The sequence below is a fragment of the Oncorhynchus masou genome, chromosome 6, assembly GCF_036934945.1.
Source record: "Oncorhynchus masou masou isolate Uvic2021 chromosome 6, UVic_Omas_1.1, whole genome shotgun sequence".
NCBI classification, from domain to species: Eukaryota; Metazoa; Chordata; class Actinopteri; order Salmoniformes; family Salmonidae; genus Oncorhynchus; species Oncorhynchus masou.
The window spans coordinates 11030010-11049684 of record NC_088217.1 but is presented as its reverse complement, the minus strand read 5'-3'; the positions used below and the strand labels follow the sequence as shown (position 1 = coordinate 11049684).

At 43.8% G+C, this 19675-nt stretch overlaps 1 protein-coding gene across 1 annotated transcript in view; it reads left to right on the top strand.

Moving 5' to 3' along the window:
• Window positions 1–775: 775 nt before the first annotated feature.
• The window catches only part of LOC135541350 (SWI/SNF-related matrix-associated actin-dependent regulator of chromatin subfamily D member 1-like), a 30104-nt gene continuing 11204 nt past the window's right edge, over window positions 776–19675 (top strand). Inside the window, exons 1-10 of the mRNA XM_064967525.1 lie at window positions 776–1017; window positions 11550–11716; window positions 11946–12111; window positions 12917–13039; window positions 13148–13264; window positions 13455–13556; window positions 15503–15664; window positions 16131–16228; window positions 16983–17118; window positions 19436–19558. Of these exons, the coding sequence (XP_064823597.1) occupies window positions 829–1017; window positions 11550–11716; window positions 11946–12111; window positions 12917–13039; window positions 13148–13264; window positions 13455–13556; window positions 15503–15664; window positions 16131–16228; window positions 16983–17118; window positions 19436–19558 (1383 nt within the window). The 5' untranslated portion in view covers window positions 776–828. The remainder of the gene's footprint in view (window positions 1018–11549; window positions 11717–11945; window positions 12112–12916; window positions 13040–13147; window positions 13265–13454; window positions 13557–15502; window positions 15665–16130; window positions 16229–16982; window positions 17119–19435; window positions 19559–19675) is intronic.

Sequence of the window (19675 nt, the reverse complement as noted above, 5' to 3'; positions counted from 1 at the left end):
TAAACGGTACGGAATGGAATTATGAAACTCTAGCAATTACTGTGGTATTAGATGGAATATAGATTTACCACATGCATTTAAACGTCTGAAAGCAACTGCAGACATTTCAACAAGAGAAAAAAAGCACTCTCCACTGGCGGGAGTTTAGAGAGATGTATTATGGCAATCCTCTCTCCATAATTTGACGTTTTGCACTCCACCTGATCGTATGGCTGAAAAGCAAATCATCGATCTCTTCGCTAGCTCACCCGACCTGTGTTGATTGACAGTTTTCTGGTCCAATCAGATTGTGCGTGGCTGCGTGTAGCGTAAACCACGTAGACTTTGCCACAAAATGAGAGACAAAACATTACAAAACCTGGCCAGATCATTTCAAATCATCCGTCTCGGTGCTCCAAGTCCAGGCATTATTTTACCTCCTTTTTCGTGATATCCAATTACAATCTTGTTTCGACTCCACAACTATGGTTGACATACTATAAATACATTAATATTAACATTTTAACCTGTTTGAAGGTTCAGAAAATCCCAGGTCAACGCCTGGATTGCCCACTATAACCTGTGCTAATTGTAAAACTCCTGACTCCAGAGACGTCTCCATACAGAAAGGTTTTACATGCATTTATTTGGTTGTTTTTATTTTGAAACTGCTTTCATAGGGTGCTGAGACTATAACATGTTTCACCTCAATAAAGGCTGGTTGTATGGAAATTAAACAGCAGAGGTCGCTGTTGTAAAAAAAGAAACGCTCCGCTACATCAACTTGACTACTCTCGCGAGTCGCGATAGTTCCGTTCCACTATCCGGTGGCGGAGACATCCAGAGGAGATGGCGGCCAGAGGTAGTTTTCAATCGGCTCCAACGGGAGGAGGTGGTGGCGGGGGAATGGGACCTGGACCCCAGGTGCAAGGTGGAGGACCAGGCATGGGACCTGGAACTCCTGGTGGAAGGATGGGACCCTCATCGGGCGCACAGAACCACCTTTACCGATCTCCGATGCCTGGGCCTGGATACCCGGTGAGCCACGATTCAACGGCTAAACGTTAGCTAGAACAAAGCCGTTTCAAAGCGGTAGTTAACCTATACTTGTACTAATGATATGTAGTTAACGACGGGATACCGTGACGTTACTCGTAAAGGCCCCTGATTACTGATTGTCGTCCTTGATTTATTGTTTTGTGGCTATTCACAATGTTATGTTGATGCACAACTAGTTAGTTAGCTACTGTAGCTATGAGCTAAGTCTGTCCCCAAGTGACGGTTAAAACTAATACATTAGCTCGTTAACTGTCTAACTAACTGTCCCATTTACTAGTAGTTTGGCGTGTGTTAACTAAAAGTTATCTGGGTAGCTAACTTAGTCAAATTTTGATTTGATTTGTCTGGTTTTAAATACGCCGTTGCCAGAAGATACAGAACTTACCGTTACTTCCGTTTACACAAAGTTGCACTGGGGTCAGGACGCAGTCATGGTTACATTAGGAACGTGTTTAGTAAATTCATTCTGGCTGTCTACTCTGATTTCAGGGCACTCTTGTCTGAGTGTGCCAGAGCGCAGAATAACTGATGAATAACCCTACCAACATGTACATATTACCTCGTCTAACCTGTACCCCAGCACATTGACTCAGTACCAGTACCCCAATAACAATTTTGCGTATTTATACATGTCATTATTGTATGGTATTACTTTTTTTCAATGTTCATTCATTTACTAAATATTTTCATAACTTATTTTTCTTAACTGCGTTTTTGATTAAGGGCTTGTAAGTAAGCATTTCACGGTAAGGTCTACCTGTTGTATTCAGCGCATTTGACAAATAAAATGCAATTTTTTATTTGAATTTGAAAACCTGTTGAATTTAATGGTGTCAGTAAACGTCAGCAGAAGAACAATTTAAGTGGTTGCCAGCAACACAGTTACTAACTAGATGACATGAAAACAGCCTAACCAGCTCTTGTAGGGCAAGTAAAATGATCAGTGAGGTGTTCTTTCAATCATGCCTGGAAGTTACTAGCAAGCTAGCCAACTTTAGCCAGTTGAGCATTGAGGGAAGTTTTTGAACCCATATCTTTAGCCGCTCACCACTGTGTCGTAATGTACCTCTGATTGCGTTCTGAACCCAGTGCAGCTCAGTGTAAACAAGCGTAACTGTAGGGTCTGTATATTCTGGCAACATCTGCAGATGATTGAATGAAAGGTGGTGTGTGCATCACTACCACAGATGAGATGTATAAATGTGAAGCATCCACTTGGAGTTTCCACTCACTACCAAATATGGTAGTGAGAGGAAGGCCACTGTTCAGCATTCGGAGAAGATAGAACGAGATGGATTTTGGCCGACATTCTGCAAAATTTCCCATCTATGAAACATTTGATCACAATACAGTGTTCTATTCCCAAAACTAAAATATGTTATGAACAGAGTGGACTATGTTTAGTAGACTTTACCCTTTGCAAAAGTTTTAAAAAATTGCGTTGTTTAGGAGTGCAAAGGCTTATTGAGTTATATATAGCACACGCACACTTCACATAGGAGGTGTTCCCTAACAGAACTATGTAGATGTATGCTAGATTGTGCCAATAGGATCTCACTAGCTCGTGCATGGCTCTGCCCACCTCCTTGCTAGTTCTGCCCGCTATGACTCATTTGTTCCCATTGGAAACGGCAGGCTGTGGTCTATCTGGGTTTAGTTTAAATCTTTGTCTCTACTGTAGTCATCAGGGGTTACCAAACTTTTTTACTCAGGCCCTCCTTCCAGCATTGGGGAACATGTTTTCTCTAAATATGCATTGTTGTACAGTTTAAAAGTAAAATACACAGCTTTTCAAACAGTCAACAATAATCTATTAATTCAGGGTTTGTGAAGTTATACCTAGGCTAAATATAAGCCTTCCACAACCATAAGACCCACTAATAATTTAATTATTTTATAAAAAATAGTTTTACCTGCTCTTTGCAATAATCACTGATCTGGCTTTCTAGTCTGTCTATGAAAATGTCCTTTTCTGTTACAAGTTTAAGTAGAACCATGCACAATGCTCATTCACTAATAATGACTAACTTCTTGTTGCAGGCATTAGGCTATAGAACATGAACACAGATCTCATCAATAATCTCTCAAGCCTACATTCTCATGACTAGCCAGCTAATCTTTATATTTCAAGTTTAGGCAACTTGGATCTATCTGCTAGCTAACAAGGTTGAACAGTTGAATTGTTAGGAACACACCCTTCTGTCTGTATCCAACCGTTTGAAAAGCATGACAATGCCCCTGTGCACAAAGCAAGGTACATGCATACAGTGGGGCAAATAAGTATTTAGTCAGCCACCAATTGTGCAAGTTCTCCCACTTAAAAATATGAGAGGCCTGTAATTTTCACCATAGGTACACTTCAACTATGACAGATAAAATGAGAAAAAAAATCCAGAAAATCACATTGTAGGATTTTTTATGCATTTATTTGCAAATTATGGTGGAAAATAAGTATTTGGTCACCTACAAACAAGCAAGATTTCTGGCTCTCCCAGACCTGTAACTTCTTCTTTAAGAGGCTCCTCTGTCCTCCACTCGTTACCTGTATTAATGGCACCTGTTTGAACTTGTTATCAGTATCAAACACACCTGTCCACAACCTCAAACAGTCACATTCCAAACTCCACTATGGCCAAGACCAAAGAGCTGTCAAAGGACACCAGAAACAAAATTGTAGACCTGCACCAGGCTGGGAAGACTGAATCTGCAATAGGTAAGCAGCTTTGTTTGAAGAAATCAACTGTGGGAGCAATTATTAGGAAATGGAAGACATAGAAGACCACTGATAATCTCCCTCGATCTGGGGCTCCACGCATGATCTCACCCCGTGGGGTCAAAATGATCACAAGAACGGTGAGCAGAAATCCCATAACCACACGGGGGGACCTAGTGAATGACCTGCAGAGAGCTGGGACCAACGTAACAAAGCCTACCATCAGTAACACACTACGCCGCCAGGGACTCAAATCCTGCAGTGCCAGACGTGTCCCTCTGCTTAAGCCAGTACATGTCCAGGCCCGTCTGAAGTTTGCTAGAGAGCATGTGGATGATCCAGAAGAAGATTGGGAGAATGTCAGATGAAACCAAAATATAACTTTTTGGTAAAAACTCAACTCGTCGTATTTGGAGGACAAAGAATGCTAAGTTGCATCCAAAGAACACCATACCTACTGTGAAGCATGGGGGTGGAAACATCATGCTTTGGGGCTGTTTTTCTGCAAAGGGACCAGGACGACTGATCCGTGTAAAGGAAAGAATGAATGGGGCCATGTATCGTGAGTTTTTGAATGAAAACCACCTTCCATCAGCATGGGCATTGAAGATGAAACATGGCTGGGTCTTTCTGCATGACAATGATCCCAAACACCACCTGGGCAACGAAGGAGTGGCTTCGTAAGAAGTATTTCAAGGTCCTGAAGTGGCCTAGCCAGTCTCCAGATCTCAACCCCATAGAAAATCTTTGGAAGGAGTTGAAAGTCCGTTTTGCCCAGCAACAGCCCCAAAACATCACTGCTCTAGAGGAGATCTGCATGGAGGAATTGGCCAAAATACCAGCAACAGTATGTGAAAACCTTGTGAAGACTTACAGAAAACGTTTGACCTCTGTCATTGCCAACAAAGGGTATATAACAAAGTATTGAGATAACAAAAGTTTATTGACCAAATACTTATTTTCCACCATAATTTGCAAATAAATTCATTAAAAATACTACAATGTGATTTTCTGGATTTTTTTTCTCATTTTGTCTGTCATAGTTGAAGTGTACCTATGATGAAAATTACAGGCCTCATCTTTTTAAGTGGGATTAACTTGCACAATTGGTGGCTGACAATACTTTTTTGCCCTACTGTAAATGGTTTGTCGAGATCGGTGTGGAAGAACTTGACTGGCCTGCACAGAGCCCTAACCTCAACTCCATCGAACAACTTTGAGATGAATTGAAACGGCGACTGCGAGCCTAATCGCCCAACATCAGTGCCCTACCTCACTAATGGTCTTGTGGCATTTCCACAAGATGTTCCATTATCTAGTGGAAAGCCTTCCCAGAAGAGTGGAGGCTGTTTTAGAAGCAAGGGGGGGACCGACTCCATATTAAGGCCCATGATTTTGGAATGAGATGTTCGATGAGCAGGTGTCCACATACCTTTCATCAACTATGCTTCTGTTACAGGGTAACATTGGTTTATACAAACGGGTAGCTTATAAATGCCCGTGTCCAGTTGCAAGTGGTTCTATAAAAAGCTGAAATATATTAAATCTAAATTTTGTATCAAGTGAGAGATGCCTCTTGCATGTGTGTAGATCTTTGTTTTGGTCACATTGTGTGACACGTGAGCAGTACATTTGGATTTAATATCTTTCAGAGTTTTCTCTGTTTTCATTATCATCATCATTAGGTATTCTAACTCAGAGCACAACCTAGAGACTTCCTTAATATTAGAGATTACGTACCAGTGGTTGTTAACACTCCTCCCCCTTGAGCTTACCAGACGCTGCTGCTCTGTCCTGGCGACGCATAGAGAAACCAGTATATTATCCATGTCTTTGTTCAGCCACGACTCTGACAAACAGGATATTACAGTTCTTCAGGTCCCATTAGATAGTATAGTCTCGAACAGAGCTTGTCTCGTTTCTTCTCCAGTGATTGTACATTCTCCAAAAGAACAAGAGGGTCGATTTTAGTTTCGTCAGGGTGCAGGGTCATGGTAATTAGATTCTAAACCGACTGAAACGGGGAGAAACTACCTGATCCTATAAGGCTACATTTACACAGGCAGACCAATTCTGATCTTTTTCCCAATTATTGGCAAAATAGCTTTCCTCCTGCTATGCCATGGCGCTACCCTATAGAGTGCTGAGGTGACTGTAGACCTTCACTGGGGGGGGGGGGGGGGGGGAGTGTAGTATAATAAATTATTTGGTGACGTGACTATATTTAGTATAGTTTTTTTCTTAAAAGGATCACTTTTATGTTTTATAATTTTTTACATTTTTTAATGAAATTTACTGAACGGTCCTCCCCTTCCTCTCCTTCCTCCTCCTCCTCCTCGAAGCCTCCACTGGTATATATTTCTCATGTCGTAATAGTATTAATGGAGCCACTTTCCAACCGGAGTAGGCTGTAGTTAGTGTGGTTTTGATGTGCCAGCGGAGCTCTCCATTTGCAGTGAGTAGGCCTTCATCAAGTAGCCTATGCCTTGCGCTGGAATGTTTTTTTTTGTCGGACATTGGCCAACATTTTACTGATAGCCATGTGTAGGCTAATTTGATTAATCTATTGAGCAGCAATATCATATTTAGAGTTCGCAATCTAGTTTTGAGTTCTCTCTTCCTCATTTGGTGAATAATATAACAAAGAGGTCGGCAAGTTCTCTGAAAATAAAAATAAATAAATGTTAGCCTCATTCTGGATCCTGTTTTGACAGGTTGCACATCAATATATCAATTATGCATTTCCTGGATATGTTGAATGAGCTAGCTTACTTTAATCATAGACTATATCATCTCAGTTGTTTTACTTGGCACTGGAAAAAAAAAAAAAAAAAACTAGAGCCTTGTTGATAATGGAAAGTAACTAACTAACTGTACATTAAACATTTTTATTATTGTTGTATTTGTTGTTGTCGAGCAAAATGGGTTACATTTATCACGATATAACTTTTTGTCCATATCACCCAGCCAGCACACTCAAAAATAATTTGTTAATTTATTGGGGATTTGTCGTTATTGGAAAAATGGGTCAATTTATCACTATGGATTTTTTTATTATATATACTGGCCATCACTAGGGCAGAGGGCTTCATCGTTGATGAGCAAGGCACACAGCACAGCCCCCCTCCAATCTGTAGAGAGGAGAGGGAAAGGAGAGAGACTGTGTGCATCAGAGTTGATGTGAGCAGAACAGATCAGACAGCCCTCCCTCCAAGGCTGCAGAGAGGAGAGGGAAAGAGAGGTGTGCCTCTAGCTGAAGCCGTAACGGTCTGTTCTGAGGGCGTCTCATCTATCCTCTCCTCTGCCTACGAGCTACCTTCTCTATATAAGTACTCATGCATTCAGAAACACGAAGTCGCCTGTTTGAGTTCCTAGCACATGGATTGGTGAGTGATTTGGTTGTGTGTTGTGGATGATTTTTTTTTTGCTATCGTTTTTTATTAGGATTTTTTGCTGTAGCATTTCCAGGTTATTTCACCTATAGCCTTATACCTGAAATATATTTTATTGGTTAGTGAAAATATACATTTTGTTTCTTATTTAAGGCTTTGCAAACTTTACGTAATTTTAAGATGACTATTATATATTTTTTTATTGTGAATGTAAAATAAGGTGGCCTGATTCAATATAAGGTTGTTGTAATTCAATCTGTATTTTGTTTGCTAGTGTTGTTTGTTATATTGTCCTTGAATGATTGTTCAATTTAGTTCTGATCTACATTAAATATCAGAGCATTTCTACCTGAATTTCAACACATGGAATTTTTTCCACTTGTTGCTGCTCACCAATGTTTCTTGAATGCATATCCTTTTCATGAGTATTTTAGTTATTCATAAATAATGATGAGGAATTGAATAGAGTTTTCATGCCATTGAAACTGCCTCTATCCAGAGAATCACCTTGTATGTACGATTCCTTCCACTACCATCCTCACCAAGCCACATCCTTGACCCTGACTGGTATGGTACGGAACAGAACTTATCTGCAGTGTTTTCCTCAAGTGAGTAGAGTAGCCAGCCAAATAGAATAAGTAGCCAGCCAGGCGCTCCCCGGCCGAAGAAGCTCTATTTTGGTGGCATCTGGAACATTCCAATGCCTTGATTCCATCTTAAATACACAGTGAAATTATTGAATACTTTATTTAGTTTACCTCCCAGATTGGAATAATTTGTTGTGTTATTGTGAAGAAAGACAATACTTTACAATTTAAATAACTGAAAATGTATGAATTCAGTGTATTTTTAGAAACCTTTTTTTTTTTACAATGAACTTGTCTTCTCTTGAGATTGTAAAGTTGCATTTACAATTGTACTGCAAGATATCAACTGCCACTAATTATGTATTTTATTAAAACCGACACATTATCTTAAAAAATACATTTAAAGGTTTTGTTTTTCCAGGTTTCATGTTTTTGCTCTCAAAATCAAAAAAAAAAAGTAAATTAGAAAAACAACAATTGTGATGTAAGTCCACAGCAATGCTTAAACCACACAAGGAGACCACCGCTTTTGAGGTCTGAAAAATCTGAGATGTTGATTTATTTTGTTGGTGTATATAAAAATACATTATTTAACCTTTATTTGAGTAGGCAAGTCAGATAAGAACAAATTATTATTTACAATGATGGCCTACCAGGGAACAGTGGGTTAACTGTCTTGTTCAGGGGCAGAGCGACAGATTTTTACCTTGTCTGCTCAGGGATTCAATCCAGCAACCTTTTGGTTACTGGCCCAACGCTCTAACCACTAGGCTACCCCAAAAGTTACCCCATTAATTCCAGTGGACACCTAGCAAGAGGCTGTTGTTTAGCAGTGGTTTTGTAGCACACGTAATCATAGAGTTTGCAAAACAAATACACACTGGATTGCTAAAAATAATCTTATCGTTCTGGCAGGTAATTGTAGGCTACTTTGTATTTAACAATTATTTGCGAATGTTTTTGGGGAAAGCCTTCAGTTTGCATTAGCATCACCGCTAACGGCTACATAAAGTGGTAGACATGCGCCGCACACACAAAGGGGCATTCTTGTTGCCTCTTCAGAAAGTGGCAGGAAATACACATCACTGATGCATTCTGTTCATGTCTTTATGATAAACTTGGACAAATTTTTATAAATGTCCAGTACATTTAGTTGATTCCCTACTAAGTTCAATACATTTAGTTGATTCAATACCTTTTTTGAATATTGTTGAATTCTGTTTTAATGCCTGAATTTTGTGAATGTCCTAATTATCATATTTGGACCAGAATGAGTCTCTAAATGCAGCCACTGACTGATGAGTCACTCACTTTAGCGTCACTGTCTGGCCCCGACATCCTGAGAAAGGAAACCAAAGAAATCGTCTGGTTCACTTGTCCCGATGGACATATAAATCACATTGCATAATTATGAATGTCAAAGGCATATAGAAGACCAACGTCGTCAGTTCAACGCCTTTTATAAACTAGTTAACCCTTGCTGTTCAGTTGTCAATAAAAGGCTGGTCATGCGAAACACGCGCAATTATATTCAACGTATGTGCCAGAAAAATAATTAGGCTCAAAACTCAGACGCACCGGTAGGATTTTCAAACGTTTGCTTACCGACCGTAGCTCAAACAGCGTCACCAGTCTATCTTGTGTTCACACAGCAAAGACCTTGGAGGTCGTCAGCCACTCGTGTTAAAATACTCCAAACCAGAAGGTGGCAGTAGCGTTGTTTGGTAATGCATATCCTGTGCGTATTGCTTATGGTCTAGATTCCAAGCTGTCTGCACTGATGTTGCTATTGTTATAGAAATCCCTTGTTACTAGCCAAATGGCCACAGCTAGATAACTACCTGGCAAGATGACAAAGAAACAATTTAATTCACTCCATGATCCCATACTGCCAGTGCCAGCCCATAGCCAAATGTTTAGCTCGCTCGCTAAGGACATTGTGCTAACCCGGCAGCTAACACAGGCAGCTGTTTCATGGAAACTAGCTAATCAATACTAGCTACAGTTGTTAGCCAGCTTGGAGGAAGTATTTAGTGTTGTGTGCATTGCGTCTGTGCACTTAGCTAGCTACCATCCCATAGCCTACATATGAAGTGTGACTGGCTCATCTGTGGATGTACGGAGAAAATACCCTCTTCCTCTTTTTGGGGGGGGGGGCTCCCCCAAAAGTAAAAACTCAACAGACACCATGAAAGCTTAAACCAAGTTTATTCTTCCCAGAGGATCAATACAGCTGCATTAGACAAAGTGATACAGGCCATAAACTTGTATATCTCCCTTAACGTGACCTGACCTGATGCTCGCTTTGTGACTGACAGGTGACTATCCTATCAATAGATTGCTATAAGATGCATATCGTTCATTCTAGCGGGAAAGGGCTTGAAGGACTAGTGAATTTAAAGTAGCCGGCTGAAAACACTATCTGTTGTTGAACACATTCGGTAGACTGCATCAAAAGGAGAATGTTTAGTCTAAGGCAGAAGTAACACCTTCAAAGATGAATATACCAGTAGATGATAGAACATTATAAAATAAAACATTTTGTTCCTCAAATCTTAACCATCAGTAGCACCTTCTCTCCTCCTCTTCCTTCTTTTTCTCTCCCACAAACAACCACAACCTCTTTAGTTCTCCCTTTTCTCCTCTTCTACATCTCTTTTATCCTTTTCTACTCTTTTCTCCTATCAAACACCATCCATCTTTTCCTCTCCAAACTCTAACCCCTCCCTATTTCTTCTCTCCTCCAGACTCTAACCCCTCCCTCCCTGTCTCTTCTCTCCCTCCTCCAGGCTCTAACCCCTCCCTGTCTTCTCTCCCTCCTCCAGGCTCTAACCCCTCCCTGTCTTCTCTCCCTCCTCCAGACTCTAACCCCTCCCGTCTCTTCTCTCCCTCCTCCAGACTCTAACCCCTCCCTATTTCTTCTCTCCTCCAGACTCTAACCCCTCCCTGTCTCTTCTCTCCCTCCTCCAGACTCTAACCCCTCCCTCCCTGTCTCTTCTCTCCCTCCTCCAGACTCTAACCCCTCCCTCCCTGTCTCTTCTCTCCCTCCTCCAGACTCTAACCCCTCCCTCCCTGTCTCTTCTCTCCCTCCTCCAGACTCTAACCCCTCCCTCCCTGTCTCTTCTCTCCCTCCTCCAGACTCTAACCCCTCCCTCCCTGTCTCTTCTCTCCCTCCTCCAGACTCTAACCCCTCCCTCCCTGTCTCTTCTCTCCCTCCTCCAGACTCTAACCCCTCCCACCCTGTCTCTTCTCTCCCTCCTCCAGACTCTAACCCCTCCCACCCTGTCTCTTCTCTCCCTCCTCCAGACTCTAACCCCTCCCTCCCTGTCTCTTCTCTCCCTCCTCCAGACTCTAACCCCCCTCCCTGTCTCTTCTCTCCCGACTCTAACCCCTCCCTCCCTGTCTCTTCTCTCCCTCCTCCAGACTCTAACCCCTCCCTCCCTGTCTCTTCTCTCCCTCCTCCAGACTCTAACCCCTCCCTCCCTATCTCTTCTCTCCCTCCTCCAGACTCTAACCCCTTCCTCCCTGTCTTCTCTCCTTCCTCCAGACTCTAACCCCTCCCGTCTCTTCTCTCCCTCCTCCAGACTCTAACCCCTCCCTATTTCTTCTCTCCTCCAGACTCTAACCCCTCCCTCCCTGTCTCTTCTCTCCCTCCTCCAGACTCTAACCCCTCCCTCCCTGTCTCTTCTCTCCCTCCTCCAAACTCTAACCCCTCCCTCCCTGTCTCTTCTCTCCCTCCTCCAGACTCTAACCCCTCCCGTCTCTTCTCTCCCTCCTCCAGACTCTAACCCCTCCCTGTCTCTTCTCTCCCCCCTCCAGAGACCAGGTGGGATGCCACCCTCCAGTCGTATGACACCCCAGGGTCCGCCCATGGGGCCTCCAGGCTACGGCTCCAGCCCCGTGTCCCGACCAGGGATGCCTGGCGTCATGGATCCCTCTCGTAAGAGGCCTGCCCCTCAGCAGGTCCAGCAACAGCGCAACCAACAGTAAGATCTGACTAGCCATCGGTATTTGTTATTTTAGGCTTCAATGGATTTACTTCAACAGTAATATTTTACATTGCTACCAGGAGATGAGGGACATTAAAATTATTATTAGTTTACTTTGATTATTTGTCCTCATTCAGAGTTGACTGTATCTTTGTGTGTGTAGATAGTGCGTACAGGCCTTTTCGGTCCTTATAATCTCCCACTGTATTGTTTTGTTCAATTGCAGTACCAAGAAGAAGAAAATGGCGGATAAGATTTTACCTCAGAGGATCCGGGAGCTGGTGCCAGAGTCTCAGGCCTACATGGACCTGCTGGCGTTTGAGAGGAAGCTGGATCAGACCATCATGAGGAAACGTCTGGACATCCAGGAGGCACTCAAGAGACCCATTAAGGTAACAAATATGGAGTTATGTCCTCACTTGGGCCAAGGCCTGTATACATTAAGCTTTTCAAATCAAATTGTATTTGTCACGTGCCCGAATACAACCGGTGTAGCCCTTAACTGACGAAGCAGTTTTAAGAAAAATAAGTGTCAAGTAAAAAAAAAAAAGAGAAAATTAAAAGTAAAAGTAAAAAATAATTAAAGTGCAGCAGTAAAATAACAATAGCAAGGTTATATACAGGGGGGTACTGGTACAGAGTCAATGTGGAGGCTATATACAGGGGGGTACGGGTAGAGACTCAATGTGGAGGCTATATACAGGGGGTACCGGTACAGAGTCAATGTGGAGGTTATATACAGGGGGTACCGGTACAGAGTCAATGTGGAGGCTATATACAGGGGGTACCGGTAGAGACTCAATGTGGAGGCTATATACAGGGGGTACTGGTAGAGACTCAATGTGCAGAGGCACCGGTTAGTCGAGGTAATATGCACATGTAGGTAGAGTTAAAGTGTCTATGCATAAACAATAAACAGATAGTAAAGTATAGTACAGTGCTGATCTAGGATCATTGCCTTTTTAGATCCTAATGAATAACATTAGATGGACAGGGATGATTTTATAGGCTACAATTCAGGCCCAGGATCTTTTCCTGACCGACAAGGTGGCCAGACCAGGAAAGCTCAGGGCCTGAGTTGTAGCCTATAGAATGGGGCTTGGACTTTTCCCTGGTCATCACGTCCCATGTTTTGCTCTGAAGGTAATACACATTTTGATAGTGAAATTCAACATGACTGGGCTTCTTGTGTTTCAGCAAAAGCGAAAGCTTCGTATCTTCATATCCAACACCTTCAACCCTGCCAAGCCCGACGCAGAAGACGGAGAGGGCACTGTTGCATCATGGGAGCTGCGTGTCGAAGGGCGTCTGCTTGAAGATGTAAGACTAATTAGTAGCCATGTGTTTGTGTGTGTCTGTGTTGACAGATAGTGTCTTGTGTGTGTTTATAACTTGGTCGAAATGTCTGAAAATGTTTTTCTTTCTCAGACTGCTGTGTCCAAGTATGAAGCCACCAAGCAGAAGAGGAAGTTCTCTTCCTTCTTCAAGTCTCTGGTCATCGAGTTGGACAAGGACCTCTATGGGCCTGACAATCACTTGGTCGAGGTAAGAAGATGTGGTTTAATGTTCGGATATAAAAATGCATGATTTAGATCTGTTTTCATCAGTAGGCGGTCAATATTAGCTCATTTCCACCGGCACTCTTTTCAACCATTTTCTCCGTAGTAAAACTCTGATCATATTCTGTTGTAAAGAAACTAAAAGGACAAATAAAGTTTATTTCCTATTGTTATAGTGGCACAGGACTGTGACCACTCAGGAGACAGACGGGTTCCAGGTGAAGAGGCCAGGGGATGTGGGCGTACGCTGCACTGTCCTGCTCATGCTGGACTACCAGGTAAACACATTATTACTACTGTCCAGGGGATGTGGGCGTACGCTGCACTGTCCTGCTGATGCTGGACTACCAGGTAAACACATTATTACTACTGGCCAGGGGATGTGGGCGTACGCTGCACTGTCCTGCTGATGCTGGACTACCAGGTAAACACATTATTACTACTGTCCAGGGGATGTGGGCGTACGCTGCACTGTCCTGCTCATGCTGGACTACCAGGTAAACACATTATTACTACTGGCCAGGGGATGTGGGCGTACGCTGCACTGTCCTGCTCATGCTGGACTACCAGGTAAACACACCGCTAATCACAACCTGCTGAAGTTAAAAACTATTTGGTTGTAAAATCAGCACTTGTTGAAAATTGTAGTCAGAATTACAAATGTCCAATTATTCCATGCAAAACAATTGCTCACATTTATCTCTATCATCTGAGTTATACAGCTAGTAACTGTTTAGCTCTATCAGAGATATACAGCTAGTAATTGTTTAGCTCTGATATACAGCTAGTAACTGTTTAGCTCTATCATCAGAGATATGCAGATAGTAACTGTTTAGCTCTGATATACAGCTAGTAACTGTTTAGCTCTATCATCAGATATATGCAGATAGTAACTGTTTAGCTCTATTATCAGAGCTATACAGCAGGTAATGGCATGCTTTTCATGATCAGTAAAGCATCTGTTGATCATGTAATTTCAGATGCGTTCGGGTAGCCAAACTGTTTGTCATGTTAGATAGCTAGGCTTTTTGGAAAGAGCTTGACATCGGCAACTAGCCTATTTTTATTCACAACTCGTCCGGGTAAACGCCAGTCATCAGCACTATAGATGGCAAGAAATCTAGTTTATTCCCTGGAAGTTAGCTTGTCCACTAGCATTACTGACCGGATCTGTTGTTAGCTTGTCCAATAGCATTACTGACCTGATCTATTGTTAGCTTGTCTACTAGCATTACTGACCTGATCTGTTGTTAGCTTGTCCACTAGCATTACTGACCTGATCTGTTGTTAGCTTGTCCACTAGCATTACTGACCTGATCTGTTGTTAGCTTGTCCACTAGCATTACTGACCTGATCTATTGTTAGCTTGTCCACTAGCATTACTGACCTGATCTATTGTTAGCTTGTCCACTAGCATTAATGACCTGATCTTTTGTTAGCTTGTCCACTAGCATTATTGACCTGATCTATTGTTAGCTTGTCCACTAGCATTACTGACCTGATCTGTTGTTAGCTTGTCCACTAGCATTACTGACCTGATCTGTTGTTAGCTTGTCGACTAGCATTACTGACCTGATCTGTTGTTAGCTTGTCCACTAGCATTACTGACCTGATCTGTTGTTAGCTTGTCCACTAGCATTACTGACCTGATCTGTTGTTAGCTTGTCCACTAGCATTACTGACCTGATCTGTTGTTAGCTTGTCCACTAGCATTACTGACCTGATCTGTTGTTAGCTTGTCCACTAGCATTACTGACCTGATCTTTTGTTAGCTTGTCGACTAGCATTATTGACCTGATCTGTTGTTAGCTTGTCGACTAGCATTACTGACCTGATCTGTTGTTAGCTTGTCCACTAGCATTACTGACCTGATCTGTTGTTAGCTTGTCGACTAGCATTACTGACCTGATCTGTTGTTAGCTTGTCCACTAGCATTATTGACCTGATCTATTGTTAGCTTGTCCACTAGCATTACTGACCTGATCTATTGTTAGCTTGTCCACTAGCATTATTGACCTGATCTGTTGTTAGCTTGTACACAATGTTACATTTGTAGTTCTGTGCTCTTCTCTTTATTGTGACGTTTTACTGATAACGACCTATGTGATCCAGGCGTTTTTGACCGCTAGGCCTTTCTCAACATCTCTCCCAAATACATGCTTGTCATTTGCGTCTTCAGTTTGATGGTGTAATGCCACTGCTAATTTCACTTCTCTCTCCCCAGCCCCCTCAGTTCAAGCTGGACCCTCGCCTGGCCCGTATGTTGGGGATCCACACCCAGACCAGGCCGGTCATCATCCAGGCACTCTGGCAGTATGTTAAGACCCACAAGCTGCAGGACCCCCACGAGAGAGAGTTCATCAACTGTGACAAGTACCTGCAGCAGGTCAGAGTTTATCAACTGTGACAAGTACCTGCAGCAGGTCAGAGTTCATCAACTGTGGCAAATGCCTGCAGCAGGTCAGAGTTCATCAACTGTGGCAAATGCCTGCAGCAGGTCAGAGAGCAGCAATTCTCCTCTTTGTTCACAGCTGGTTGGAAGATATAAGCCTTTCTTGGGGAAAATAGAACCAGTGTCTTTTCTCCACGTTGGTATCTGTAATGTTGAGGATTTGTTATATAACCTGATGGACCGTATGTTAGTAACGGGATTTTGCCATTTCATCATCTTTATGATTATGGTTAAATGGGTCTGTTATGTTGTCCTTAGCCCAAACACACCACAGACCTCTGACATATGATCTTCATTAACTGTCCATCGCCAAAACGTAAAAAGCACAATATTGAAATCCTTGCATGTCCAGTTCTTGAGTTAAATGAATAAAGTTGTGTTTTTATCTATGTTGTTCTAGATCTTTGAGACCCAGCGTATGAAGTTCTCTGAGATCCCACAACGCCTCCATGCTCTCCTGATGCCTCCAGAACCTATCATCATTAACCATGTCATCAGGTAGGACGAACCCTAATCGTCTTTATTAACCATGTCATCAGGTAGGACGAACCCTAATCGTCTTCATTAACCATGTCATCAGGTAGGACGAACCCTAATCGTCTTTATTAACTATGTCATCAGGTAGGACGAACCCTAATCGTCTTTATTAACCATGTCATCAGGTAGGACGAACCCTTACATCCAGCAACAACACCTCACTATGTCCACCTGGCCTCTAGGGTCAACACCTCACTATGTCCTCCTGGCCTCTAGGGTCAACACCTCACTATGTCCTCCTGGCCTCTAGGGTCAACACCTCACTATGTCCTCCTGGCCTCTAGGGTCAACACCTCACTATGTCCTCCTGGCCTCTAGGGTCAACACCTCACTATGTCCTCCTGGCCTCTAGGGTCAACACTTCACTATGTCCTCCTGGCCTCTAGGGTCAACACCTCACTATGTCCTCCTGGCCTCTAGGGTCAACACCTCACTATGTCCTCCTGGCCTCTAGGGTCAACACCTCACTATGTCATCACTTGGGTCAAGAGTTGTTGCGTGGTCAGGAAGAACTCCTGGCCTTTTTTGTAAGACAATGCTCAGATGATCAGATCTCACAATGCCTACAGAAGTGTTCAAATGTCTCAGGAACCACGTTAATATGATATAGAACTACTGAGATGTGCAGCGTGACTGCAAGAAATGACCATCTGGAACGAACCCATCGTGTAAGATTAGACTCTGCGTGATCTAACTCCTCTCTGTGTGTCTTCAGTGTGGATCCCAACGACCAGAAGAAGACGGCCTGCTATGACATCGATGTGGAGGTGGACGACACTCTAAAAACCCAGATGAACTCCTTCCTCCTATCCACCGCCAGCCAGCAGGAGATAGCTGGCCTGGACAACAAGGTATGTATGGAGCCCATGCTATAGTTGAACTTTACATGGGTCCATTAATTTTCAAGGCATGGAATCAAGCCTACAACATCTTATGGTGAGCTATTCTGAGGCTGCGAACAGATGTTTTCCACACACCTTTTGTCTCCTATTGTACAGCCTGGAAGAGTGAAAAATAGAGGCGCTATAAAAAATAAAATTCATTGCGTTGATTGATTGATACTAACTACAGTCAGCAGGGACTGGGAGCAAGCAGGGACTGGGAGCAAGCAGGGACTGGGAGCAAGCAGGGACTGGGAGCAAGCAGGGACTGGGAGCAGGCAGGGACTGGGAGCAGGCAGGGACTGGGAGCAGGCAGGGACTGGGAGCAGGCAGGGACTGGGAGCAGGCAGGGACTGGGAGCAGGCAGGGACTGGGAGCAGGCAGGGACTGGGAGCAGGCAGGGACCGACTACAGAGAAACTCACTGAACCAGATATAAAAAGAGAGATAGACAGTCCTCCTACCTCTTCTCCAGAAAGATAGCCCTCCTCTCCAGAAAGACAGCCCTCCTCCCTCTTCTCCAGAAATAGACAGCCCTCCTCCCTCTTCTCCAGAAATAGACAGCCCTCCTCCCTCTTCTCCAGAAATAGACAGCCCTCCTACCTCCTCTCCAGAAATAGACAGCCCTCCTACCTCCTCTCCAGAAATAGACAGCCCTCCTACCTCCTCTCCAGAAATAGACAGCCCTCCTACCTCCTCTCCAGAAATAGACAGCCCTCCTACCTCCTCTCCAGAAATAGACAGCCCTCCTACCTCCTCTCCAGAAATAGACAGCCCTCCTACCTCCTCTCCAGAAATAGACAGCCCTCCGACCTCCCCTCCAGAAATAGACAGCCCTCCTACCTCCTCTCCAGAAATAGACAGCCCTCCTACCTCCTCTCCAGAAATAGACAGCCCTCCTCCCTCCTCTCCAGAAATAGACAGCCCTCCTCCCTCCTCTCCAGAAAGACAGCCCTCCTACCTCCTCTCCAGAAATAGACAGTCCTCCTACCTCCTCTCCAGAAATAGACAGCCCTCCTACCTCCTCTCCAGAAATAGACAGCCCTCCTACCTCCTCTCCAGAAATAGACAGCCCTCCTACCTCCTCTCCAGAAATAGACAGCCCTCCTACCTCCTCTCCAGAAATACAGTCCTCCTCCCTCCTCTCCAGAAATAGACAGCCCTCCTACCTCCTCTCCAGAAATACAGCCCTCCTACCTCCTCTCCAGAAATACAGTCCTCCTCCCTCCTCTCCAGAAATAGACAGCCCTCCTCCCTCCTCTCCAGAAATAGACAGCCCTCCTACCTCCTCTCCAGAAATAGACAGCCCTCCTACCTCCTCTCCAGAAAGAGACAGCCCTCCGACCTCCCCTCCAGAAATACAGTCCTCCGACCTCCTCTCCAGAAATAGACAGCCCTCCGACCTCCCCTCCAGAAATAGACAGCCCTCCTACCTCCTCTCCAGAAAGACAGCCCTCCTACCTCCTCTCCAGAAATAGACAGCCCTCCGACCTCCCCTCCAGAAATAGACAGCCCTCCTACCTCCTCTCCAGAAATAGACAGCCCTCCTACCTCCTCCAGAAATAGACAGCCCTCCCTCCTCTCCAGCAGCAGTACGCCTACTTCAAGTTCAGATTGTTAGTACTGACAAAGAAGACCCCACAGGAAAGAGTCTCTGAGAGACGCACCCTGTCAGTAGCATTGGCTGCATGTCTTCTCCCTGTGATTGCAGAGAGATCAGAGCTGAGGTATCTAGTGCAGACTAAGGTCAGAGAGACCTCCATTAGACAGTAGTGTATCCAGTAGTGTTTAAAACCGACAGCTTGGTGCATTCAACATGTCAATACTTCTCACAAATATACAAGTAGTGATGAAGTCAATCTATCTTCCACTTTGAGCCATGAGAGATTGACATGCATATTATTAATGTTAGCTCTCAGTGTACATTTAAGGGCCAGTTGCGCTGTCCTGTTCTGGGCCAATTGTTATTCGACAAGCTGCTGTGACAAAGGTCAATTAAGCACAACAGAGATGAGACCTTCTCTACTGAGGGAGGCGCTAACATGATGTCCTACTACAGGGCCAACAGACTGGTTCAATCTGGTTCATGTTACTTAAGTATGGATCCATTTGCATTGTTGTCTGGTCTAATAAACATAACAAAGAAAAGTGACTCTACTTCATCCATCTTGGTTTGGACATCCATCTTGCTGTTTCTTCCTCTTCAGATACATCAGATCATTTAGACAATAGTTTATTCAGATGTTGAACTAGGATTGACCCTCCATTTCTCTCTTCTCCCCCTGTAGATCCATGAGACCATAGAGACGATCAACCAGCTGAAGACCCAGAGAGAGTTCATGTTGAGCTTCGCCAGAGACCCCCAGGGCTTCATCAACGACTGGCTGCAATCACAGTGCAGGGATCTCAAGGTAAACACACAGGGAAACACCACTATGGAGCATTGTTCAGTAGAGAGAAAACATTCTGGCTGCAGTCACGGTGCAGGGATCTCAAGGTAAACACACAGGGAAACACTGCTCTTGTGC